The following is a 24,434-nucleotide window of genomic DNA, read 5'->3' on the forward strand; positions in this document are numbered from 1 at the left end:
AAATATATTGATTCATATATCAATTAAATGTATTCAATTATAACACTCGAGTTGAGATGGACAAGTTGTCTACGATGAGGTTCTGGTAAAAATGTGCATGGGTTTGAATCCCACTCTCAACAAATTTTGTTTTCTATGAACAGGAGGTTGTCCTCAACCTCCAGCCATGTGCAGACAGCTCTCGGTGCTCTGGTTAGTACACACTGCATGATAGTCGAGAGCTCAACTCCGGTGCTCCCAACCTTGGTTGTGCTTCGACGTGAGCTCAACTTTGGCTCACACAACGCCAGTCTTGTTCCGACGCAGCCATCTTTCGGCTGCTCACAGCCAGGTGTCTTGTCCATTCGGGACTCAACTCACCAACCATGCTCCACAGTCTCCTACCTCTCTGCCATTGGAACCACTGGTGCCACAACCGATAGTGTGCGTCAGACAAGAGCAAGACACCGGCACAGGACACCCATTACGACGTCTCTCTCAGCTCTCTATGACACACATCACCTCTTAGATATACTTCAACACACCGTCTAGTGCTCATAGTCACCCGTTGGAGCGATGACCTCCTCCACACTCTATCCACCATATGGCGCAGTGGAAGAGAGTCAAGCTCGAGCTTGGAGGACCGCCTCTCCAAGGCATCCACTTCTTCTTCTTTGCCTAGTCATCTGACCCTGCGGCGTCGAGTTCGACTGTTCCCTCTACATGTGGAAATCATACATCAGCGAGTCCTTCCACAAGATCCCCACGAAGGTCACAAAGCCAGAGGAGAGTTTCATCCTCGACGACAATGGCTACAACTGCCGGCTATGAAGCCAACAGATTGTGGGTCCATCGACAGTTCGAGGCAAGTGCAAATAACACATCTCTCGGTGCAATCTTCTAGTGCACAACAAGTCTGGCGCACACAGTGGCTCCGTCAGTGCGCCTAGTGTGCAACCAAGTTTGGTGCACAAAGCGCCTCAGACATGCCTCTCATGCCGAGTCGCAACAGTTTTGTGCTCTCTTTTAAAAACAACAGAATTGTTGCGCCAAGAACTCGAAATCTGATGATGTGTAGCGGTAAAGATGTTTTGTAGCAGAGATACAACTTATGACCCTCGATTTCCGAAAGCAAAAACTTTCTATGGCAGAATGAAAAATAGAGATGGGACTTTTTTCCAGAAAGTTTAATGGAAAGTAAGATAGACCAGAGATTCTACTCTGATACCAAATATAAGCAGAATTTATAAATATGTATGAAATTCATAAAACGGTGAAAGTGGAAGCTAGATACATACCTCCAACCATGGCTAACAGGTTGAATTTCCATAAAGTTTGTCTAGTCTATAAAAAGTGCAATCGATGGACACATGGGCTTCTTTGTTAGTCTAGATAATTTTTTTATGTACAACTTCACATAACCTCTTTCCCATAAAATAAAAAATTGGAACTGATGGGCAATTACAACTATCCCACTATTTTTCCATCTTAGGGAAAACTACCTAATAATAGGTAAACTAAAAAAAAAAAAAAGACATTTGATCGTGCTCACTTCAAACACAAAAAATATGTCCTATACTCCTGTTTGTAATATCCTTTCCAATAAGATCAGGAATATGACAAATCCTTAATAAATGGTAAACAAACTGATACAAATTAAGGTTTCAGACAGGACTAATGTCGCCCTCATTCTGTTATCTTGTTTGGATGTACAGTTCATGTAGCAAATGTGCATATAATATCTCGTTCCATGTATCTGGGACACCTGGCAAGCACCAGTGGATGCAATCTGCGTACTTATTTGGGTCAGACATCTGCTCCACAGTCAAGAGCTTCCCTCTTCTTTCCGTGTAAACTGACGTATGTCCATCTTTTCGGAATTCCGACAGTTGGGTAATATTAAGAAATGTAACGTTGATTTTCAGATCTTCCAAAGACTCATTCACAATTTGCATCATATCTAGACTGGAGCCTGTTCCCCAGTATGGCCCTTGGATTGGGTAAGACTCATTGAAGCAGTTTCCTTCCGTTCCAGCTCTCCATTCCCAACTCCTGCTTCAACGAGCAGAGTCTTTACCGCAGAGCAACTAGGATTTTTCTGAAACTTTAATTCTGTAAACGAGTCCTGACTTACCAGAGATGTGTAGGAGACGAACTCATGAAGAAGACCTTCTGTCTGTGAGGGTTGATTTTGGATTCTAACCAACTTGCCCAGGTTTCAAGTGCCAGCTGATAAGCCGTCGTCACATCATACTCTTTTACATCCCCAAGAGATCCAATACTGAAAATGGCGACAGTTGAGTTGAAAGAAGTTAGGAAAATAAAAATCGCAACAAACAGATATCTGCTTTCTACCAAGGAGATGATAGTAGAGGAAACCAGGTAAGGAAGAAAGATGGGGACCGACGTAGCATTGATGGTAGGTCTGTACATCCACCATACGTAGCTCTCAAACACCAACACATCAACTCCTTCCCAGTGGTGGCTGTTTTTGGAAATGGCGTCGAGCTTCACGAGCCTTTTCCGCACTGTGTGCTTTTTAAAATGATCTGAATTGGATTCCACAATGAAAGGAGCCCAATAGAACTCGATGGATGCGTTGAACTCCTGAAAAACAAACCTGAGAATGAAATTCACGGATCTAGATGCATTTCACTTTCTTTGGACCGGAGCTAGTATAGGACGATAATATGGAATTTTCTGCAGCTGGTGATATCAGATGCAAAACTAGCAATGAAATGAATGACTTAGGAATTACCTCGGCCCTGAAAATCTTCCTTGGGGGGTCTCTGTGAATGGACTTCTTTCCCTCGGGAATGACTGATTGGAGAAGACATACCATAGATTCCCATTGAGTCCTCTGAATCGAGTCGCCGATGAACATCATCCTTCTGTTCCTCAAAATCTCCAGCAAATTCAGAGCGTTAAACCTGCGACGACAGAACCAAGTTCCATATGGTTATAGCTATTCTGTGGGTTAAGCCATCGACAGTGTTAACCGGGAGACAGAATCAAACCCTTTATGCACAGGGACACAACCAGTATAGGCTACCTTGGCAATTTGCATTGATGAGGTTCCCACCTCCAATTCTGATAGAGAGAATCAGGTCGTCCATTTCTCTGGCAAGTCACCTGTTTCGTCAAATATGGACAGTCTTCTTCCTCGTATAACGGACGCGATTCTCCATCTTGTACCCATTCTCCGTCGAAAACGTTGCACTGTTGGATCAACCGACCATCATCCAAAAGCTTTGACACCCTTCTCCAATCCCTGCTCTCCTCATCGGAAACGGAGCCAGTGAATTGCCGACACCTCTGCAAACTCCTCGAGCGGCAGTTCTCTATAATTAACCGCGAGGCTCCAATAAACAAGAGCGAAACTAGAAGAAAGGGGAAGAAAGAGACAATCCGGCGATGGGGAGATGATGGCACCGCCGCCGTCATCTGGATGAGCGTTCCGGCTGCCGCTGTGGTCAACTTCCTTTTGAAATTCTCATGTCCAGCTTGGTAATTACAATTATTCAAGTTTCAACTAACAGCAGACTCGCCGATGCAACCGCCGGTTGGTGAAGTCGGAAGAACGGTTTTCTACGCTACAACGTGATGGATTAACTGAAGACCATAGCAGAATAATTGAGTATTGGTTTTTTTCTTTTCTGCTTTTTTATTTCATTATTTTTTTTTTTAGAAAAAGAAGACAGTCACTTCTTTGGTTAACGTCTGTAACTGGCATGGACACTGTAAATCCCAGCAATGTGGCGCCATAACAGGTGGTGTGTGCACCAGAGTTGTATGCATGGTGGTGGGAACAAATGCGCCCGCAGAAGGGAAATGTCGGCGGTCGTCATTCGGGTCCGCAGATGGGATCGTCAATGAGGGGAGCCAAAGTTCTACACTCGAACCGGCGTTGAACTCACGACAAACTCATAGTCCGTTAAATTCACAATAGCAAGAGAAGGCGTTGTGTGCCACTGGCATCGACCTGTCGACGGACCCAAAGCGTTGTGCCCATTTGGAATCTCGATGGGTGGCATCACAGTACATCAAGAGAGGCGATGTAACTGAGGCACTGTGTGAGCAAGGAAGCCATTGCGCAGCCGAGGGATGGTTGTGAGCACCAGAAGGTGCATCCGAGCGAAGCCAAGACCGGCACACTCAGTGACGTTCTCATTTCCCTAGACTTTGAGGGGTTGGTTCACCTAATGCTAGGAAGTCCACTTCTGGGTGTATTGCACCTTAGTCGGCGAAAACTTGGTTACATGGAGGAGTAAAAACCAGAATGTTGTTGCTAGATCCAGTAAAGTACAGAGCTATAGCCCATGTAGTCAGTGAGCTTCTAGGGATAAAATCCATTCTTATTGAGTTAGGTTTCCACAAAGAAGCTCCTATGGAACTACGTTATGACAACCATGCAACTATCCACATTGCTTCAAACTTATTCTTTCATGAGAGAACAAAACATATTGAGGTAGACTGTCATTTCATACAAGAAAATCTTCAAGTTGGCATTATATCTTTCAGGCATACTTCATCTCAAGGACAAATAGCGGATATCCTTACAAAGCCTATCACATCCAAAATTCAAACAATTTTATGTGCCAAGCTGGGTATCTATGATGTTTTCTCTCCCCCGGTTTGAGGGGGAGTATAATGGAAATGATGTAAATTCTCTTTTATTTTTTCCTTTTTCATCTCTTCTTAGGGTAAAGGGTATTTGATGTAATTCATACATTCATTATTATAAATACATGTTGAGGGGGAGGATTAGGCACGTCACTTAACTATAACCCTCTGTCCTTCTCTATCAAACTCTCTCTAAACTTTCATCCCTCTCCTTCCCCTATCGTTCTTTTTCTCTCTCTCCTTCACTTGTGCTACTTGTTTACTTTATTATCATGGGATCCTAAATCTAACAATAAACTGAAGAAATACTAGAGGAAAACAACTTTAACTGGAAGGAAGTAACTATGCAACACTCATACTTCCAAAGTGACCAATTTAAAAAAATATATATATAAGGGGGACTATAACGGTAGAACTTAATAAACTTGACCAAGTATAACTTTTTGGGGTGACCAAAATTTTTCAAAGTTAACTATGTGAAAGATACACAACCAAGTAACAAAAACACAAAACTTGAAAACAATATTGAAGCAAGATATTGCATACCTTGAATAAGCACATCATGGAGTGATTAAATCTGATTAAAGCACTCTAATTAGAAGAGAAAATTGGCTAAAAAACTCAGATTTTAGGAGAGAATGAAACTCAATTCATATCAATAAATGGAGAGATAATAGGAGACAAAATAGGGGGAAAAAAAGATTTTTAGCAAAACTTACCTTTGTCACTTCTTATATCAATATCTCCAAACATATAGTTCATAATCACAAAAAGTTTATTGCTAAAGAAACTAGACTCAAAGAGATTTAAATTGATAGCTAATTTGACATAAAAAATTTCGTTCTTGAATTTTTTCTAATCTCTTGATTTTCCTCATTCTATCGTTTGACAGTTGCCGACTCCAATATGAATATCTCCTCATATATAGATCATATTGACAATAAGTTTTCTCCTTATTAAAATAGGTTTTAATACCTTTCATCTAAGTATAATTTTTTCATTAAATATACTTCTTTTTAGATAGATAATCTGATAGATTTCGGACTCTTTAATCTGGCCAAACTAAGTACTCTTTCTTCTTTGGCTAGCATGACCATTGACTCTTCCGACATTGATATCTCCCTCTAAAAAACTCAAATTGAGAACTGGTTGGATAGGTAATAAAATACACCTACAAATATTTATTTTCACATATAGTTTTTCATATGAATTCATGTTTTTTAGGGTATAAAATGGCTCAAAAATTGAAGTTTTTTGTTGCTACTAGAATCTCTCTTGTAGTTTGACCTTTGTTACTTCAAATTTCAATTTCTCTTTGTAGAAAACTCAGATTGCCAAAAAAAATTGCGTTGGAAAATAGACACGGAGATATTTTTGTCAATATATAATTTTTAATATGAAAAGTTCAGTATAAAGGTACGAATGCCAAGAAAACAATAGGTACATGGACTAGAAAGAAACAAAAAAGATAAAATACGAACCTAAACTACTACAGATGATTGATTAGAAAAGGATCACACTATCTTTGCGGGTTGACCGAGTCAACTCACAAAACCCGCTCTGATACCTTGTTGAATTTTTGGAAAAGAGAAATACTTCAATAACTTGATGTAATTTGAGTACAATGAGCCTCTATTTATAATAGAGAAAATAAGTAGAATCCAATTATAATTAAACAACCCTTGTCCTAGTTATACCCAAAGTTAAATACTAAAGATAAGTCTTTGAACCGTTGAACAACTGGAAATAAATAGAAGACTAACATAACTAAAATACCTTTAGCTGAGACTCTTCTGTGAGACCTCATTTTACGAGACTCTATAAGACTCTACATTTTAATTATAACTATGTGAGACTTCTTACAATGAGAGTCATGTACGCCTCTTCCATATATGTTCTTCAATAAGACATTTCACTATTTCAAAGATCTAATAGCCGGACTTTACACAATGAGATTCCAACTTCTTTAAGCCACGTGTAGCTCGATACATGCTTTTACAATGACAATCTACCCAAGAGATTGGTGCTAGATTGTAGCTCTAGTTGGCTCTTTCTATCTAAATTTAAGAGGTTCTAGATGAAACTTTCACAAGATGAAAATAAAAGAGAGGAAAACTTTCACCCTTTACTTGGAGAGTTCATTTTCCATGAGAGATACAAACTTCCACTTTTTTAGTAGCACAATATGGAGTGAGAGAGTTTATCTAGAATGTAATGCTAGGAAAGGAATGGAAAGAGTAGTGAAACTTTCAAGGGTAAGGCTCACACTTTCACTCAAAAGCACTTTTGAGAAGTTTTGCAACATTGAGAGTAAAGGCTCAAAGGATTTGCCAATAAATGCACATTAACTTCTCTATGTGTGGTTTGGTGGGGTATTTATAACATCCCCAAGACAAAATAGTTATGTTTTGCCCATTTACAAATATCAGTAAAGTGATTGATCAATCAATCTATCATAGCGACTCTTTTTTGTGTTAGAATGTGACTTATTGATCGATGGACTGATCAATCAATATTTTACCATTGGTCCTCAAAAGTTAAGTTGATTGATCATTGTCAAGGGATGATCCATCAATCATAATTCACTCTAGTTGTACAATGCAAGTATGATCGATCATGTTTTATGTCCTTCACTGGCAAGATTATGTTTGATCGATCATTCCATGTAAAATTTGTTTACTTAGACAATATTGATCGATCAATCCAAATGGGATGATCTATCATGCTTGATAGCATTATATGGTCATGTAATGGATTATCGATCAATCTAATATGGTTGATCGATCATGCTTTATAGTTTTGGCCTGCACACTCTTAGATGATTGATCATTGGTAGAGGTTGATCGATCATTCCAAAGCCAATTCAACTAAGTTGACTTTAAAAGCATGGGAATGATTTTGTCTAAGTGCTCTAACATGTTCTAAGGGATATTTATGATGTTCCTAAACATGTTTATATGCAATGTATGACCTAAAGCTCCATATACACCATTGTACATAAAGAAGTGAGTTTGGGAATTCTCTCTTACATTTGTGACTAAGTTTTGACATATGACTTTTATATTTGAACTTTAGTCTTCTTATTGTCTTCTTCCTTGTGGGTGCTTCTTCAAGAGAAGTTCTTCAATGATGCTTGAGGTCTTGAATAAGCTTTATCATTTTGAAGCTTGAGACTTTGAGATGCATTTCTCTTGAAGGTAAAGTGTCTGAAATACTACTCGGTTTACAAATTGTTGATCATCAAAAGCAAAAAAGAAGTTAACCTATGGTCAATAGTGACTATCTAAAAAATTTAAAGTCAACGGGGATATAAATTCCATTGAATGGTGAGGCTTTAGATGCAATTGATCAAATTTAGAAAAACTACCATGAAGTTTTTATCTTTAAATTACAATTGTATCATCCTTTTTAGAATGTTTTAAATTTTTTCCTTAAGAATGAAACTAAATGGAACTAAATGGCTTTTAGTAAATTCACTTTATTACATAATTAATTTTAGTAAAGCAAATTTAGCAATCAAAAATAGAGGAATTGGACCTCTTTTGAATTGTTTGTGGAAAGAGCGATTTATTCTACCTTAAAGTAGATATCCTTCTATAAGATGGCTAAATGAACAATTAATTATCAAATAAAGAAGAATATGGAAAATGATACTCAAATTGACAAAACTAAACAATGAAATCCATATATTGATGTTCGAACACCAGAATTACACAAAGAACAAAGTAAACAAAAAGTTGTAGATCAATCAACATAAAAGCAACATATTATAAGCATTTAGAGATGCATCCCATAGGACCATAACAACTTGAAAATTATTTATAGTAATATGATTTATCAACCAACATAAAAGCAACATTTTATAAGCATTTAGAGATGCATCCTATAGGACCATATGAAAAATTAGTAATAAATCATATTAATTATTTATGTGAAAAAGGTTATGTAAATAAATTAAATTTAAAATTAAATGATTGAATTATAATTTATATTTAAATGACGGCATAAATTTAAGTAAATTTAAATAAAATTTAACCTTAATTATAGGGTGATTTATTTATATAAAATCATTTATTAATTTAATAAGATTAAATACATTTATTTTAAATTTAAAATATTCAATAATAACTATAAATAACTTGTTATTAACTAGACTTATTAACAAGAATTTATTTCTAATAATTTACTATTTTAATTATAAATATACTAATCATTTATGTGGATTGATTATATAAAAATATATTAAGATAAATAATATAATTATTATTTCCTAAATTTAAATAAGGGTATAAAAGTAAATGTAGTTTATTGAATTTAAATTATTTATATCTTAATATGTTCAAGATTTTATATTCTTCCCTTTATTTAGGCAATCTAAAAAAAGAAACAAATTGAAGCTTTAAAAAAATAAAAAACCAAATTGAGGGAATTTTCCCAGAAGGGAAAATAGCTAAAAAGTTGGGGCTGAAAAATATTTTTTTATGGAAAGATATTTCATCAGAAACTATTCTCTTTTCCATCAAAGATATTTTTATATGGAAAGGTTACTTACTTTTAGTTCAACTTTTAGAAAAAAAAACCTCTAAAGAAGGCAAATTTTACCATATAAGCATGAATAAATAAGCACTACCAACCATATGTGCCTATACTATCTAATAGCAGCTTAATGAGTCTTAAAATAACTAGATTTTGAAGTTAAAGCTCAACATAATATATGGATTTTTTTGTCAAATTGTGGACACACTTAGAAGTGTTTCCATGAATGAATTGATTTCAAATATAAGTCCACAAATTGTGATATGAACTTTATAGATGATCTCAAAATGAAAATTGAGCTAGTTCAATTATATTTGACCAAGACCAGTAGAAAGATTTCCATAGTAAATGCATGTTGATACCTGGAGTTTAAAATTCAGCCCTATGAGAACTAGTTTGCATAGAGTAATTTGGTTTCAAAGTAAAAGAACTCTAGCTCAAATATACTTGTCCGAGTATAATCACTTTATTTCAAACAATATTTATGTAGATAGTTGGATTTCCGGCCTTAAATATTTTAACAAGTGAGAATGCCACTTCAAATCTGCTTTGCTAGAATGAAAAAATATGATTTCAAAGTATGAAAACAATAATTCTAATAACTAAGATGCTAAGTAAATAATGGTTTCAAAGTAATTACCTTGAAATAGTTAGTTTTTTTAGGGAGATGGCTTTTCAAATATCCAAATTCAATCTCTAATTATATTTCAAAGCAAATGTACATTTGGGAGGGACAGTTGGTGCCTTAAGAGTCAGAGAGTATGAAATTTTGGGGAGAAATTAACTTAAACATATATTTTCAGTATTCAAAAATTGAATTATTGAGATTGGAAAGACATATTTTGCCATTTTAAAAAAATGGTAAAATCTTGATTAACATTGTAAAAAATAGTCAAGATTTTTTTATTTTTTTATTTTTTTATTTTTTTTTGTGAACAGCTTGTCACATAGGCATGTCACGTACAAAATTTGAAGACTTAAAGATGCTAGGTTGGACCTCTGAATCTTCTTTCGTAGCCTTTCTGGAACATGTTGTTTGCTTGATGTTTGTTTGAATGGTATTCAATAAGTGCCCTTTTTCTTTTCTTTAGTCTGGTCGAACAAATGGTGGACAATTTGTCACTGTATCTTTTCTCTCTTCTGGATATTCGTCTTCTTTGGCCAAACTGTTTGGATTTTTTGTCCAACGGATCATTCAAGTGGCTTTTCTCTTTCTTGATTGTTCAATTGATATATGTCCAATCGAACGATCTTCTTAGTAGTGATTGTTTTCTTTTTCAATTTTTCTCTTCTAACCTTTGTTAGTTGATCATTAATTTAGGCGTGTGGGAAAAAAGACTCAAACAAAGTGCTTTTTCTTACTTAACTATTCATACGATTGGCTTCATATTATTCGGAAAGATAACCTTGTATGACTTGTTGTATTGAGCATTCTTCTAGGCCATTCTAAAACTAGCTTGGGTGGTTTATTCCAAAGAGTTATCTCTCTCGTATTTGATCAAAGAGATGTTACTAGGACGTTCAGATGATATACTTTCTGGACAAGGCAATTGATGATGTAATGCTTTTAGCACAAGGCAATTTTTATGGAAAATTTATATTTAATATTTTATTTTACTAAAATTTTATTGGATAAATATAGTAATGTATAAGATTGATTATTAATTTTCATTTATTTCCCTGGAAAAAGGCACTACCATGTCCATTTAATTTCCTTTAGAAAATTCTAAAAAATTTCATGTAATTTTCTAGTAAAGTACTGATAAGATTTTATCTGAAGGTTTCTTAGAAATATGTATCATAGGAAAAATATTTCTCCCTTTTTATGACATATAAATTTCTAACCAGGGGCACTAACAGGGCCATAAGGAATTACGTGATTTGTAATAGTGGTCTACGATCTACGTAATAATCCTTTAAAACAACAAACTCTACAAAGACTACATAATAATTAACAATAACGACCTTGACGTGGGAGTGTGGGGTACTTATACATGAGTCAGGCTGGTTTTACAATGTATAGCACGGGACCCATATCTTTATACATACATATGTGAGTTTGGTCATGGTGTATATCATTAAAAATACTCGAAAGTTATGGATCACCGAGTGGATTAACCCTTTACAATTTGCTAAGACATACAAAATCTTGTAATGAACTAGTGAAGCAGATGGGGGATTGGATATCCAAAGTCATTGTGAGGTGTGTAAACCCTTTCAAGCCAACCTCATATATGATCTGGTGCTAATATTCTTTGATACCATATGGGACCCTCTTTCCCCAACTTGGGAGGCAAAGCAATCACTAAAAGATGACTTTCTTAGTTAATAAGACTTAGTCTGATTCTTAATTAACAATTTGAAGATAAGCAATGAAAGGAAGCAACATGCAAGTGCGAACTTTCCAACCCAGTCTGTACTTTTTCATTTCCATATACATAGAAAAAAAGGCACCTCCAAAAAGTCATTTCTTTTGCAAGCTAAAGGAAAAGAGATGCTTCTTTATTTTTTTTTTTCTACGGAAAGTGATTATATGGCCAAAGTGAGTAAGATATTCTCTTTACTCTGATTGAACAAGATTCCTTCAAAATTAAAATTAACTAATTCCAGTGAAGAAACACTCTAAATCCTGCCTAGGATATCTTCACGGCATCAAGTTCGAATATGAAATCTTTTTCCGTTTTCTTCTTTCTGTTAATTTGATTCTGCACAATCGAGTTCCACTCACACCGGAGGTAATTCTGTCCTTGTGATAAGGCTTGAAACTTTCAGGTGCAGTCGTCGGAGGTTGGAGCTTTGATCTTTTTTCTTTGGGTGCTTCATCTTCAAACTTCAAACTTCAAACACGCGTTTCAAATCTAAAATTTTATAATCGGCCTTTTCGGACAGATCGCTTCAGAAGCACAGTACGCGCAGCGACGTCCCCACTATAAATATAATCCAATTCAGAAGCTACGGAATAAAAAACCAGTCTTCTACAGTCGGGAAAAATGGTTTTTTTTCTCTTTCTACCCCGAAGTCCCAACAGTTTGCTGTAATTACTTGTGGGAAAGAGAGAGGAGGAACCTTTACCACATGTCAATCATCCAACATGTACGCGTCACTCAGAGAGCAGACTAGGCATCCGATCCGAAGGGAGAAGAAGACCCAATTTACTGAGGCCTTGGGTATCGGTGTGGGACATTTTTAGTTGACGTAAGTTAAAAGTGGGAGTCTCCGCCGGCTATCACATGGGGTTTTTAAATATTTCTGAAGTTTCTCTCTCTCCTATAAAACCCATCAGTCACCTCCTCCTCTTGGCATCAACCGAGCCTGTCAAAGATGCTCGGAGACTAGTTGCGTGTCTCATTTTTCTCCTCCTCCTCCTCCTCCTCCTCTCTCATTTCTTATGGCTGAAATTGACGCCACAAGCACACCAAAGATTAAGCTTTTCGGTGCGACGATTCCTGTGGAGGGTAGGGGTAGGCAAGTTAAGGAAGAAGACGGAGAAGAGATCAAAGTAGGCATCGCCGGCGTCCGAGACGGCCACAGGAACGATCTCACAGGCGAGAAGATGCCAAACAAAGCGTTGCCATGTCCCAGGTGCAAAAGCACGGAAACTAAATTTTGCTACTTCAACAACTACAACGTGAACCAACCGCGACATTTTTGCAAAGGCTGCCAGCGCTACTGGACGGCCGGCGGGACTCTTCGGAACGTCCCCTTTGGAGCCGGGCGTCGGAAGGCTAAGCTTCCCTGTCACGGCGCTATTGCCGTTGACGGCACCGACTTCACCGGAGACTGCTTGTTGGATCAGTCGGAGGTGAGGGAGTTGGGATTGGAGCGGGTGGTGGAGCAGTGGTCTCACATATCGGCTTCTAGACCTACCAAGCGACGTAACAGTATCGCCTACGCTCAAATACGTTGACTTTGTCTTCTTGTGGGTATTTGTATTTGTATTTGTATTTGTATCTGTATGTGATATCGTATTTGTACATAGAGCCAGCCTGTTACAATCATTTCATGTTCAATGTAACCAGACTTCAAACTTAGCTATTGCTTCTCACCTCTAAAATTTGGCCCCTTTCTCCACGTTATCTCCTTCTTAATTTATTCTGCTTTGTTTTATTGACAAGTCACGACAACAATTTTAAAGCATTATATCTATCTATTTAAGTAGAATACTTTTGTAATTTTAAGTTATTTTTTCCGACATAAAATTCATACAAATACGTCCGTTACACCACAATGGTTCAAAATTACTACAGATTGCTACTCCATTTTCGAGGGAATTCTTGCCCTGTAATTAAAAGATCGACTGCGTCTAGTGTCTTTGAACCTCTTAGATTCATTTATAGCACCAACCCAATAAGTGAATCTATTCTAATTATTGTAAGAGCAATGGTTTCTTGTTTTACAATATTCCCACTAAGTACCTCTCTAAAAAGGAAGCAACAAAGTTCCATTTGATTAGTAACACTATAGTAGATATAAAGATAAAATCAATTGATGTTAATTAGAATAGAAGTTTTGATTTGAAAATTAGTTTTTCTGAGCTCGACTCCATGCGCATGCGCATGTGCTCAACTCTATATTGGTGTTCTTGAATCCTCGTGTATGTGTTTGACTCCACTTCTTTCTAGTCATTGCTTATAATAACTTTTCAAATTTGTTTTGTTGTGTTTTCCTGAATGTGTTAAGCTACTATAGCATGTGCTCGACAACATACACATTGAGCTCAACTCGTTTTGTTTCTTGAAATGTTAGAAGTTGAATTTTGAATGTAGTAGGATTCTTTTTTGTATGTGTTCAACTCCTATGACGTGGAGTCGACTCATTTTCAAGTCGAAGCCAATTTGTTCACACTTAAGAGTGAAATCATCAAATGTCTATGTTTGTTATCATCAAAATCTAGGTAATTAGAGAATTCTATGAGTTTTTTCTTTCTCATTCTCCCCCTTTTTTTATGATGACAAATATATGGTTTAAAAATTCAATGAAAATGACATGGCATGCACTCCAAGTGAGATTTTTCATCTTTAATCCCTTCATCTAACTTTTTACTCCCTCTAATTTCTTACCTTTCTAAAAATATTTAGCTTCCCCTTTATGACTTTATATTCTTTGTAATTTTTTAAATCAATTTAAATCATTCTTCCCATCATCAAGATAGGCACAAACAAGATAAATCAAAGAGAATTTTCACTCATTATAAGCACAATTTACATAAGAAGAGCCAATAGCTTTTGGATTTAGAAATTAAAACATGAGTGGATGGAGGTGGAGCTGAATTAGGAGATTAATCCTCTGGTAGCTGCCCAATGACAATACTAAATGTCTTGAATTAGAAGGCCTAACTGTCTACCTACATGGTTGTTGAGGTTTTGAGTCCTTTGTATCTCTTCATGCACTAGGTGTCCAGTTTTTCCCTAGTATTCATCCATTTGTGGATGATATATATTGAAGAGAAGATATTGAAGAATCTTACATGACTATCACAGTAATAAGTCTCACAGAGCCAGAATTAATATGGTAGAGTCTTACTAAATCCTCACAGGAGAAGGTCTCCTAGAGGAGTCTCAGTTAAAGGTTTTTTAGTTATGTTAGTCTTCTATTTATATTCAGTTGTTCAATTATTCTAGGACTAGTGTTTAACTTTCTGTGTAACTGGGATAAAGATAGTTTAATTGTAATTGGATTCTACTTGTTCCCTCTATTACAAATAGATGTTCATTGTATTCAAATTACAAAGAGTAAGTAACGTTATTCTCTTTTCAATAAATTCAATATGGTATCAGAGCGGGTTCTGTGATTTGACTCAGTCAACCCACAAAGATAATGTGTTCCATTTATGATATATCAACTCTAGTAGTTTAGGTTTATATTCTTTATTTTTTTTCTTTTTTCCAATCCCAATACCCATTTTCTTGGTATTCGCACCTTCATACTGAACTTTTCATATTGTAAATTATATATTGATAGAAATATATTTTAATCTAATTTGCATCACAAAAATAATTTTGGCAATCAGAATTTTCTACTAGGAGAAATTGATATTTGAAGCTATAAATGTCAAACTGCAAGAGAGTTTCAAGTAGTAGTAGAAAACTTCAATTTTTGAGACATTTTATACCATTAAGAATGAGACTTTATATGGAGAATTATATCTCAAATGAAAATTTTATAAGTTTGTTTTCTTACCTATCACACCAATTTTAAATATGGGTTTTCTTAAGGGAGATATTAATATTGGAAGACTCAATGATCATGTTGGCCAAAGAAACAAGATTATCTACTTCGGCCAGATTACAGAGTCCAAAATCTATCAGATTTTCTCTCTCAAAATACGTAATAGCTTATGAAAAACTGTTATACTTGAATGAAAGGTATTTAACTCTAGTTTCATAAGGAAAAATTTTATGTCATTCTGATCTATATGCAAGAAGAATTTTTCAAGAAGATATTTGCATTGGAGTCAACAACCGTCAAGCTACAAAATGAAGAAAATAAAGAGGTAATAACAAATTCAAAAACAAATTTTTTATGTCAAATTTGGTATCAAATTAAATCTCTTTGAGTCTAGTTTCTTAAGAATTTTTTTTATCTATATGTAGAAGATACTGATATCAGCAGTACTAAAGGTCAGTTCTGTCGAAAATCTCTCATTTTTTTCAATTTTCTCTCCATGCTTTAGCGTGAATTGAGTTTCCTTTTCTCCTAGAATCCTCATTTTTTTAGCCAAATTTCTCTTCTAATCTGAGAGTTTTTGTTAGAATTAATCAATTTATGATGTGCTCGTTCAAGGTATGCAAAAATTTTCTACTTTGATGTTGTTTCAAGTTTTACGTTTTTGTTACTTGGTTGCGTATTTTACACATCGTCAACTCCGAAAATTGTGGTCACCCCCCAAAAAAGTTATACTTGTTCAAATATTTTAAGTTCTACCGTTATAGTCTCCCCTTGGTTTTTTTTAAGTGTGATATTCTAGATTCATTTGTAAGTATGAGTGTTGCATAGTCACCTCTATCTTACTAAAGTTGTTTTCTTCTAGTATTTCTTTAGTTTATTTTATTGTGTTTTTACCACTTCAGAGGAATGCTTAAACCTACTACCTAAAAAGTATCATCTAGTTTGAGTAAGTCTTTATTCTTCACCCAAGAGGTGATCTGTGTTTGAGTTATCCTTAAAAAGTGAGTAGTCTCTTTGTTAAACCCTAATGTTGGGTCATTTTCTACCTTTAAAGTTAAGAAGAGTGTGTTTCGGACTATGACCATTTTGATTGGTGTATGAAGGTTTGTCGTACGACTAGGTGTGATTTTCTTCTCCATCATTGTGTTTTGTCTAAGTTGGGTTTCCATGTCCTTTTTATCCCCAACTTAAGAGGGGAGAAGTAGAAGAAGAAGTATAAGAAAAATATATTTTGTTCCACATGTTGTGGTAACTTTTATGTAGCCAAAATATTCAAGAAAGGGAGAGAACAAATTATGAAGATTTAACATCTTTGAAAAAAATTAGCCAATAAAGATTGAATACCAAAAATCATTTTCATTATAAACTAAAGTCATATACGACAGCTTAAGGGGAAGTGTTGAAGAGCATATATGGCATAGTCGTATATGAATCTCATAGTAAGAAATCTCACAAAGTCAGAATTATTATGGTGGAGTTTTACAGGAGGAGGTCTCACAGAAGAGTCTCAATTAAAGGTGTTTTAGTTATGTTAGTCTTCTATTTATGTTCAAGGATTTATCTTTTAGTGTTTAACTTTGAGCGTAACTGGGACAATGGTAGTTTAATTGTGATTGGATTATACTTGTTTTCTCTTTTATAAATAGAAGCTCCTTATACTCAAATTACATCAACTCAATGAAGTTCTTCTCTTTTCCAAAAATTCAACAATATAGAACCTCTTCAGATTGGTGAGGGACCCCAAAGTTGTCTTCAATATGAGTTAATCTCTTATCCATCTGATTGAGCTTATGAAAAATGGATTCTCTAAACTCCTTGAAGTTAGAGTGCCGCTAAGTGAGAACTTTCAAAGTGCCACTCTTAGCTGGAGTTGGCTCTTCTGAGTCTTCCTCTCTTGAATCTTTTGCATTTATCTTCATCTCTCTGGTTGTTGAGCAGACTAACAGGTGGAAGATGATCTATGGGCTATGACTCCCCTCCAAGTCATCCGACTCATACATTCACTGTTTTCTCTCACAGAATATCCTCTAAGTAATTAAATGCTCTTGAGTAGAGCTATAAGGATTGGTTGAGAGACTATGATGTAATTAAGCTCTTAAGTTGATGCTAGTTTATTATTTCTTTAAGTGGCGAAGAGACACTTGTAATTTTATAAGCTAAAGAGGTAATTATTACCATACGAAAGAGGTAATTTTATCTTCTTTAGAAGATAAAACTTTTTTCAAAGAGGAAGCTACCCAAATAGATTTTGAATCGTAGTACCAACTCGATTCAAAGAGTTGTTGTTGGCTAAATGCAATCTAAACTTTTCCATGGTCTTCAATGAAATTGAAGAGATTAGGAATTTCAAAGACATCAACCCTTTTTTACCAAGCAAAGAGGCAAATGTTTTTTGTTCCATCAAGATGAGTTTCAAATTGATCGCAAAGAGTTCAAAAAGTTGAAAACTTTTCAATAGGTTTCTTAATACACAATTGGTGGAATCCAAAATCCTAAAAAATATCGAGTCACTTGATGTTGATGTTATGATCCTCGCAAAAAGAAGAGCAAAGTTGGGTATAATGGTGCTTAAAGGACAAGAAAGGTGAAAGGGAAAGCCACAAATTTGGGGGGCATCAATGTATTATTTAATATATTCAAAGATAGATAGATAGATAGATAGATAGATATGATCATCTAGGGCATATATATCAATGAATAATTTATTATACATTATATGATGTGGTAACACATTTTTTGTGTTATCTAATATTATCTATAATACATGGATGAAGAAGTTGCCATAATATAGATTTTTAATTATTTTTAAAAATATTTTTCAAATGAGTTATGGGCCTATTTAGTATTAATCGACTTGACTGCTCAAGTTGTAAGGATGTCAATTTTATCTGTATACTTGATTTTTCGATAAATGTTTGTTAAATGGAATGAGAACAGAAAAAAAATTATTACCCAATTAGGCATTCAGGTAATTTTATCCGATTACTAATTTACAATTAATAAATAGAACAAAAGTGTGTAGGGATTATTTTCGTAAACAATTAACCGATTATATACAAGATTAATTCAGTAAAATTTTCTTTCGATCCAATTATGTTTGAGATAAAATATGATTCAAGCATTTTTTTTTAAGGATTTTGTTATATATATTAGGCTTATTTTATATATAGTAACAATAATGTCTAGTGATAAAGGCTTAACCAAGAATGCACTCTTAAATCCATGGCCGTCCGTTTAAGCTTTAGGCACCTTTCGTAGGAGATTCGATTTGTCCTACGAAAGTCCTAATCTTGCTTCTCTTGTTATTTGAGAAAAGGGAAAGAAAAAAGCGTTGGGATTCCATTCCAAGACAGAAAAGAAATGTTCTTGGATTCTAAGAAATCTGGCTTCTGCTTTTCGGCACGGAATCCAAATTTTATTAATTCTAGTTTTTAATTCCTCGTTAAAAATGGGCGAGCATTTGTAACTCGGATTGACGCTTTTGGTTTGCAGGGTCCTGTGCTTTGTCTCTTGGGCGTTTCAAGGTTTCGGTGAACCATAAGAAAAACCCTAGTAACTGGGGGAGCTCACTCGATCGGATATCTGAAATGTCTGCAGCTCCTGGTGGTGGTGCGACTCAGGAGGAAGAGAAGAAGCCAGATCCTTCAATTCATATCAATCTCAAGGTCAAGGGTCAGGTATATTTGACTCTTTTTTAACCCGACGCTTTTACTTTTATTTTTTCTCATGTGCTCTGTTGCTCTGGTTATTTTTATTCCTCTGCTTTTTAGGATTTCTGAGTAAATATTTGACGTTTGGTTGATTCTCGTGTTTCTATTTGAATTTTCTGGTTGCTTGATTCACAAAATTTCTAATGTTGATGATGTGTTTGAGGCATTGGTACCTTTATCGCGAGTTTGCTATTTTTTTAAACTTTTTAGAAATTAGTCGTTTATTGGGGTTTCGTATGGCCGATACAAAGGGATTTTTTTGGTTTTTTTTGGTCCTCTGTCATCTGCATTCGATAATTTACTGTAACGTTTTACCATTTAAACTAATATGTACGTTTATATTACTGTGAAAAAACTAGAAGAAAAACAAACAGTTTCTAGTTTACCTGAAAGTGAAACCATCTGGTTCTGGCATGTAGGATAGTCATAAGAATTTAGGAGATCCTCTTCCCTTCCCTGCTTGAACGTTGTTGTGCTCGTGTTCAAGATTTTTGACTTTCGAATTATATAGTGGAGTCAATAGGATTTTGTTACCAGAAACTAATAGTCTGTAACGAGTTTCTCTATCTTGGCACACACACGCACACAGAAACAAAACAAATTTATGATTTTTTTTGAAAATATGACAAATGGATCTGCAGGGTTCCAAATGAATTGGCTTATCCGAAAGAAGCCTAATGTTTTATAGTTTGTTTGTGAACTATGTTTGTCTTTCTTCTTCTTATTATTAAACATCTCAAATCCTAGTGAATTTTAAATGAGGACTTTTACCTTGGAGTATAGCAAGGTTTATGTATGTCCTCAAATGCTTTGTGAACAAAGTATTATCACTCATCATAGCAGTAGCTTAGAAAGAAACACTTTGGAGGTCTCTGTAGTTCTATTTTAGGTTGAATATTTTCCAGTTTGCCAATAATGGCAGCAATGTACTATCAACATTTGTGTGGTTGGACAGTTTGCACTATTGCCATATTGGTTATTATCTACTGTTTCTTCTGTATTTTTTGTTTCTTCTTTGAATTTTAAGTTTCCCTTGCATATGGGTTTTACTACTGTTTGAATTGGCTAAATTGGTGGCACGTCATACTGAAACAATCATAGAAATGTAGTTGTGTTTTATTAAGTAAAGTGAAAACTTCTTCTTGTGTGAGCAAATTGGATTAGGGTTTCATTATTTTGTTTGTGATACTGATCGGTGTCGGTTGTTGTTATTTCTGCTGTTATTTTTTTTTTTATAATTTGTTGACTTCTACTGAGTCTTCTTTTCATGTATTTTTGTTGACTAACTCATATTTTTTATCGTACTTGTTCCAAAATATCTAAACCTCCTCACAAGTGATGCCATTTAAACATTGGTGCTTGCTGGTTTTGTCTTTCCAAATGATGGTTCTTATTACAATTCGTGTTCGACTCTGATACTTACCTGTTAAGAAAAAAATGCCTCAAGTCGTAGTTCCTATTATAACTCTCGTGTAGCTGGTAAACGAATGCTTTTGTTGGAATTTCATCTTCCTTTTAGTGGTGGAAAAGTGTCCAATGAGATGATTGACATAGAAAGTAAAACTAGTGCATTTCTGAAGAATGATTGTGTTCTGGCATTGTTTGGAGTGCCACTTTATTGTTTCCTAATATCTACTGACTTGTTTGATTTGTGTCTTAGGATGGTAACGAAGTCTTTTTCAGAATCAAGCGCAGCACCCAGTTGCGAAAGCTCATGAATGCTTATTGTGATCGCCAGTCGGTTGATTTCAACTCCATAGCCTTCTTATTCGATGGACGTCGCCTCCGAGGAGAGCAGACCCCTGACGAAGTAATGAACTGCTCTATCCATTTTAGTTTTCTTTACTAACATGAATGTATCAACTTGATTGAATTTAATTTCTTGTATCCGTCAGCTTGAAATGGAAGATGGAGATGAAATTGATGCAATGCTGCACCAAACAGGGGGTGCCCATGTGTTTGTTTGAGGGCGGTGAGACTGGACGAGCAAGGCAAGTGTAAGAAAGATCTCACAATTATTAACTGTCTGGACATTCTATTTACAAGACTTTCATGTAAAGAAGAGGGGCTATTTACTCCAAAAACTAGATTTGTAGGCTGCTTTATAGGGGTTTTGATGCTTTACTCAAGTGTGTTCTTCCCATATTTTGGCGAGTGATGTGCCTAATCCTCCTCCTTATCATCTATTTATAATAGTAAAAAGTTGCATAATTACATCAAATACCTTTTACCTTAAGGAGGAAAAAAGTACAAGAAAAGAAAGAGATTTTACATTAATCTTCCAACAATATCTTTATCTGTTGAGAGTTCCAAACGTCTAACTTTTAATGCACAATGGAAAATGTAGGAGTTTGACTACTATGTATACAAAGAAGATGGAATAAGAAAGAAGTGCAAGAATTTTGCAAGGTGTGACTCTCTTTCTCAAAATTGCACTTTGGAAGGATTTTCTAAGGATTGATAGTAAATGCAAGTACGTATTCCAATAGAAGTTCATTAACTTAATTTTTCAAAAAGTTAGAGTTTACATTGATCAATGTAAAATGGTTGATCGATCAATCGGAAAATCGGAAATTGCAAAGCAGAGAGAGGGAGGACAACCCTTAATTGTAATGACTGCATGCATCGAGAACTTGTTCAATTAGAGAATCCTATGCAATATTAAAGAGCAAACCATTAAGAAGAAGATATTTGAAGTAATGATGCTGCAACTCATAATGCCCTCACCTTCTGCGTCTGTCAACTTCTAATTCTTAAGCTTTTAATAAGGGAATGTTAGGTCCCTTTGACGAAATCTCCAATAAGTCATGGAAAACTAATATTCAGCCCTTTGGTTGGTCCAACGAATGTACAAAAAAGGTCCAACATAAACCATGTGTTTGCTCTATTCTATGAAAGAGTCAATGCAAGGCCGATTGTAGAATACTCAGAAAGAGAAGAGTGAAGAGGATAGCCAACCACTTGAAGACAAATGAATAATTGTAGGTTGCACAAGGCTGATTACTTTTTTCTTCTTCTTGTTTTCTTTCAAAGGCCAGGGCTTAAAATACAATTGGTAGAGCATCATTTTTCCAAACACACATTATGGGGGATGATTTCTGATATGGGATAATCATAATCACTTAGGTAAGATCCCAAATTTATCCCATTGTATTTATCTTATCACGTAAAACTTCTTTATTGTCTTTCTCCCAGATTTTTTTTTCCGTTTCTACTGTTTCTTCACCCGTAATTCACTATCTGTTACACCTCCTAAGTTCCTACCTGCCCCGCTACCAGTGTCTACCTGCCCCGCTACCAGTGTCGTTGCTCTTCCAAGCTGTTATCAATGCTGACTCTTCCCAGGTCATTACTCTTCCGGTGTTCGTTGCTCTTCCCCGCTACCGGTGCCAAAGTCGTAGATTGACTTATGGTTTGGTTGTAACCTTCCAATAGGTTTACAATTTTGGATACCGGGCAAAATTGGGAGATGATTTCTGATAAGGGATAAACATAATCTCTTCAATTATTAGATGAAATCTCAGTTATATAAATACTATCCTTACTCAATTGTAGTTCAATTCAACTTCTAACAATTTCTCGGTCTTCCAAACAAGCGAAGAGATTTTTAAGAGAGCTTGAAAAACTAACAGAGTTCAATACGATTTCCTGGCGAATTTTCCTACGAATGACAGCTTGCGTTCTCATGGTAATTTGGAGAGAAATCAAAAATGGTGAACAGTCGTCACAGTTTCCCTTCCACATTGATACCTTTGTCTTCCTGACTGAGATAGAACCAAACAATTTTTCATTTCATTTTCCAGCGCCTTCTGTTATCAATCACTACTAAAACTACTAAACAGAATCAAACGAATTCACGGATTTCTTTCTCATTTAATTCGAAGCTAATATTTCATTCTGTCATATCAATTCGGGGAGGTTCCCCGTTCAGAAATCAGAATTTTCATACGAGTGTCTTCTTGCGAATGCAATTCAATTACTTGCAGAATATCTTCTTACATACATGATGCCCTTCACAACAAATTGCTTCTTTCTTTTCGATATCTCTTTCAATAAAACTGTAGCCAGGACAATGGAGAAAACAAATAGACGAACAGAAAGAGAGGCTAATGGAAGACGCCTGGAAACCTGAAATCTGATACGCCTGTAAAGAGTTACAGAATTACCTGATGTCTGGATTGATTCTTGAAATCAGAAGATGTCGAGGATTTCCAAGATGTAGCCATTGCAGAGGGGACAGTTGCCACGGCTAACCCAGAGCTCGCGCGAGCAGAGCCTGCAGAACGTATGGCCGCAAGGAATGAACGCAGCACCCTTGTGCCGCACCATACACACGCAGCACACGTACTCCCCGCCTTCGATCCTACTAGCCTCTTCCTCCTCTTCCTCGTCATCCTCCGTCGCGCTGTCCTTTCCCTCGTCAGTCGCGCCTCCCAGCAGCACCGAATGCCGGTCCGTCTGCTCCAGCAGTGTCATTAGCGAGACCCTCACCGGAGGGGCTTCTCCCTCCGCCGGCGCCGGCCATTCTGACGCCTCGGGCACCGCAGAAGCTCTGCTGCTGGCTTCATCGTTCCAGTCCGTCCCGCTCGTCGACGCAACGTCGGTAGCGGCTGGAGGAACCGGGGCCTCGGCAGGGGAACCGGTGGGCGGTGGCGGATCACGTCGGCTGGGGATGGTAAGCATGAGGTCGGCGGAGACGGAGAGAGAGGTTCCATAATCTGACCAGGCGCTGCCCGTCCGACGGATGCGGAGGCGATCCTTGAAGGACTTCCAGTTGATTTTGTGTCCGCCGGGACCGTATCTGTAGGCTCCGCTGTTGGATTCCTCTTCGCGGATGATGTCGAGCAAGGTCCGGGTCGGGAAGGTTTGCGGCGGTTTATCACCGAGGCCGATGACGGAGCCCAAAGTCTGCGTGTCGCTGTCCGTTCTGTGATCCTCCGCCTCTCTGACTTTCAAGAGCTCCCGAAGCTCGAACGGATCCCTCTCCCTAATAGACATTTGTTCCGTGAGTGTGGTTCTCCTCCTCCCCCCTTCCATCTCTGAAATTGCCAAAAAAACTCTGGCAAAAACCTTAGGAGAGACGAGTAATTTCTCACAGATCTGGACCCTTATCAAACCCGCATTTCTTTTCTGAACATCCAAAAACCGAAAACTACACCTAAAAAATCTCTCCACGCTTCAAGAAAACGAAGAGGAAAACTCAAAAATCATCCAACGGAAATAGTAGCTTCGAAAATCCAGATCGAAACCCGTGATATGGCTCCCCACCGACAAGGAAAAAGAAGAAACCAGTCCTCAGTCCTCATAAAGAGGCATCGGATACCTTGGCGCTGAACAGAGGATAGGAGATGACGATATCGAGATTCTTTATCCTCGGCTCGCCATTAAAGACAAAGAGAGAAATGTCGGAAGAGGCGT

General features: G+C 36.4%; 4 protein-coding genes across 4 annotated transcripts; 2 read left to right on the top strand and 2 right to left on the bottom strand.

Annotated features, from left to right (window-relative positions):
- Positions 1-1,406: 1,406 nt before the first annotated feature.
- Positions 1,407-3,451, bottom strand: LOC137963737 (protein trichome birefringence-like 31). The gene is made up of 5 exons (XM_068810918.1): positions 3,032-3,451; positions 2,738-2,909; positions 2,387-2,586; positions 2,114-2,260; positions 1,407-2,031 (listed from the first exon to the last, which is right to left on the bottom strand). Exons 1-5 carry the CDS (start codon positions 3,421-3,423, stop codon positions 1,674-1,676), a joined length of 1,269 nt encoding a protein of 422 aa, XP_068667019.1. The 5' UTR covers positions 3,424-3,451; the 3' UTR covers positions 1,407-1,673.
- A 9,075-nt stretch (positions 3,452-12,526) lies between these two features.
- On the top strand, positions 12,527-13,045 carry LOC137962204 (cyclic dof factor 4-like). Its single transcript, XM_068808942.1, has one exon. It carries the CDS (start codon positions 12,527-12,529, stop codon positions 13,043-13,045), a length of 519 nt encoding a protein of 172 aa, XP_068665043.1.
- Positions 13,046-18,610: 5,565 nt separating this feature from the next.
- LOC137962500 (small ubiquitin-related modifier 2-like) lies at positions 18,611-21,140 on the top strand. Its single transcript, XM_068809401.1, has 4 exons — positions 18,611-18,705; positions 18,799-18,983; positions 20,677-20,826; positions 20,912-21,140. The coding sequence occupies exons 2-4, from the start codon at positions 18,894-18,896 to the stop codon at positions 20,981-20,983; spliced, it is 312 nt and encodes a 103-aa protein (XP_068665502.1). The 5' UTR covers positions 18,611-18,705; positions 18,799-18,893; the 3' UTR covers positions 20,984-21,140.
- A 1,768-nt stretch (positions 21,141-22,908) lies between these two features.
- LOC137962991 (uncharacterized) lies at positions 22,909-24,434 on the bottom strand. The gene has a single exon (XM_068810156.1). The coding sequence runs from the start codon at positions 24,051-24,053 to the stop codon at positions 23,208-23,210; it is 846 nt and encodes a 281-aa protein (XP_068666257.1). The 5' UTR covers positions 24,054-24,434; the 3' UTR covers positions 22,909-23,207.

This window comes from Aristolochia californica, unplaced genomic scaffold (genome assembly GCF_029961685.1).
Source record: "Aristolochia californica isolate CCGP_79_NKW_82.1479 unplaced genomic scaffold, dmAriCali1.0.hap1 SCAF_4, whole genome shotgun sequence".
NCBI classification, from domain to species: domain Eukaryota; kingdom Viridiplantae; phylum Streptophyta; class Magnoliopsida; order Piperales; family Aristolochiaceae; genus Aristolochia; species Aristolochia californica.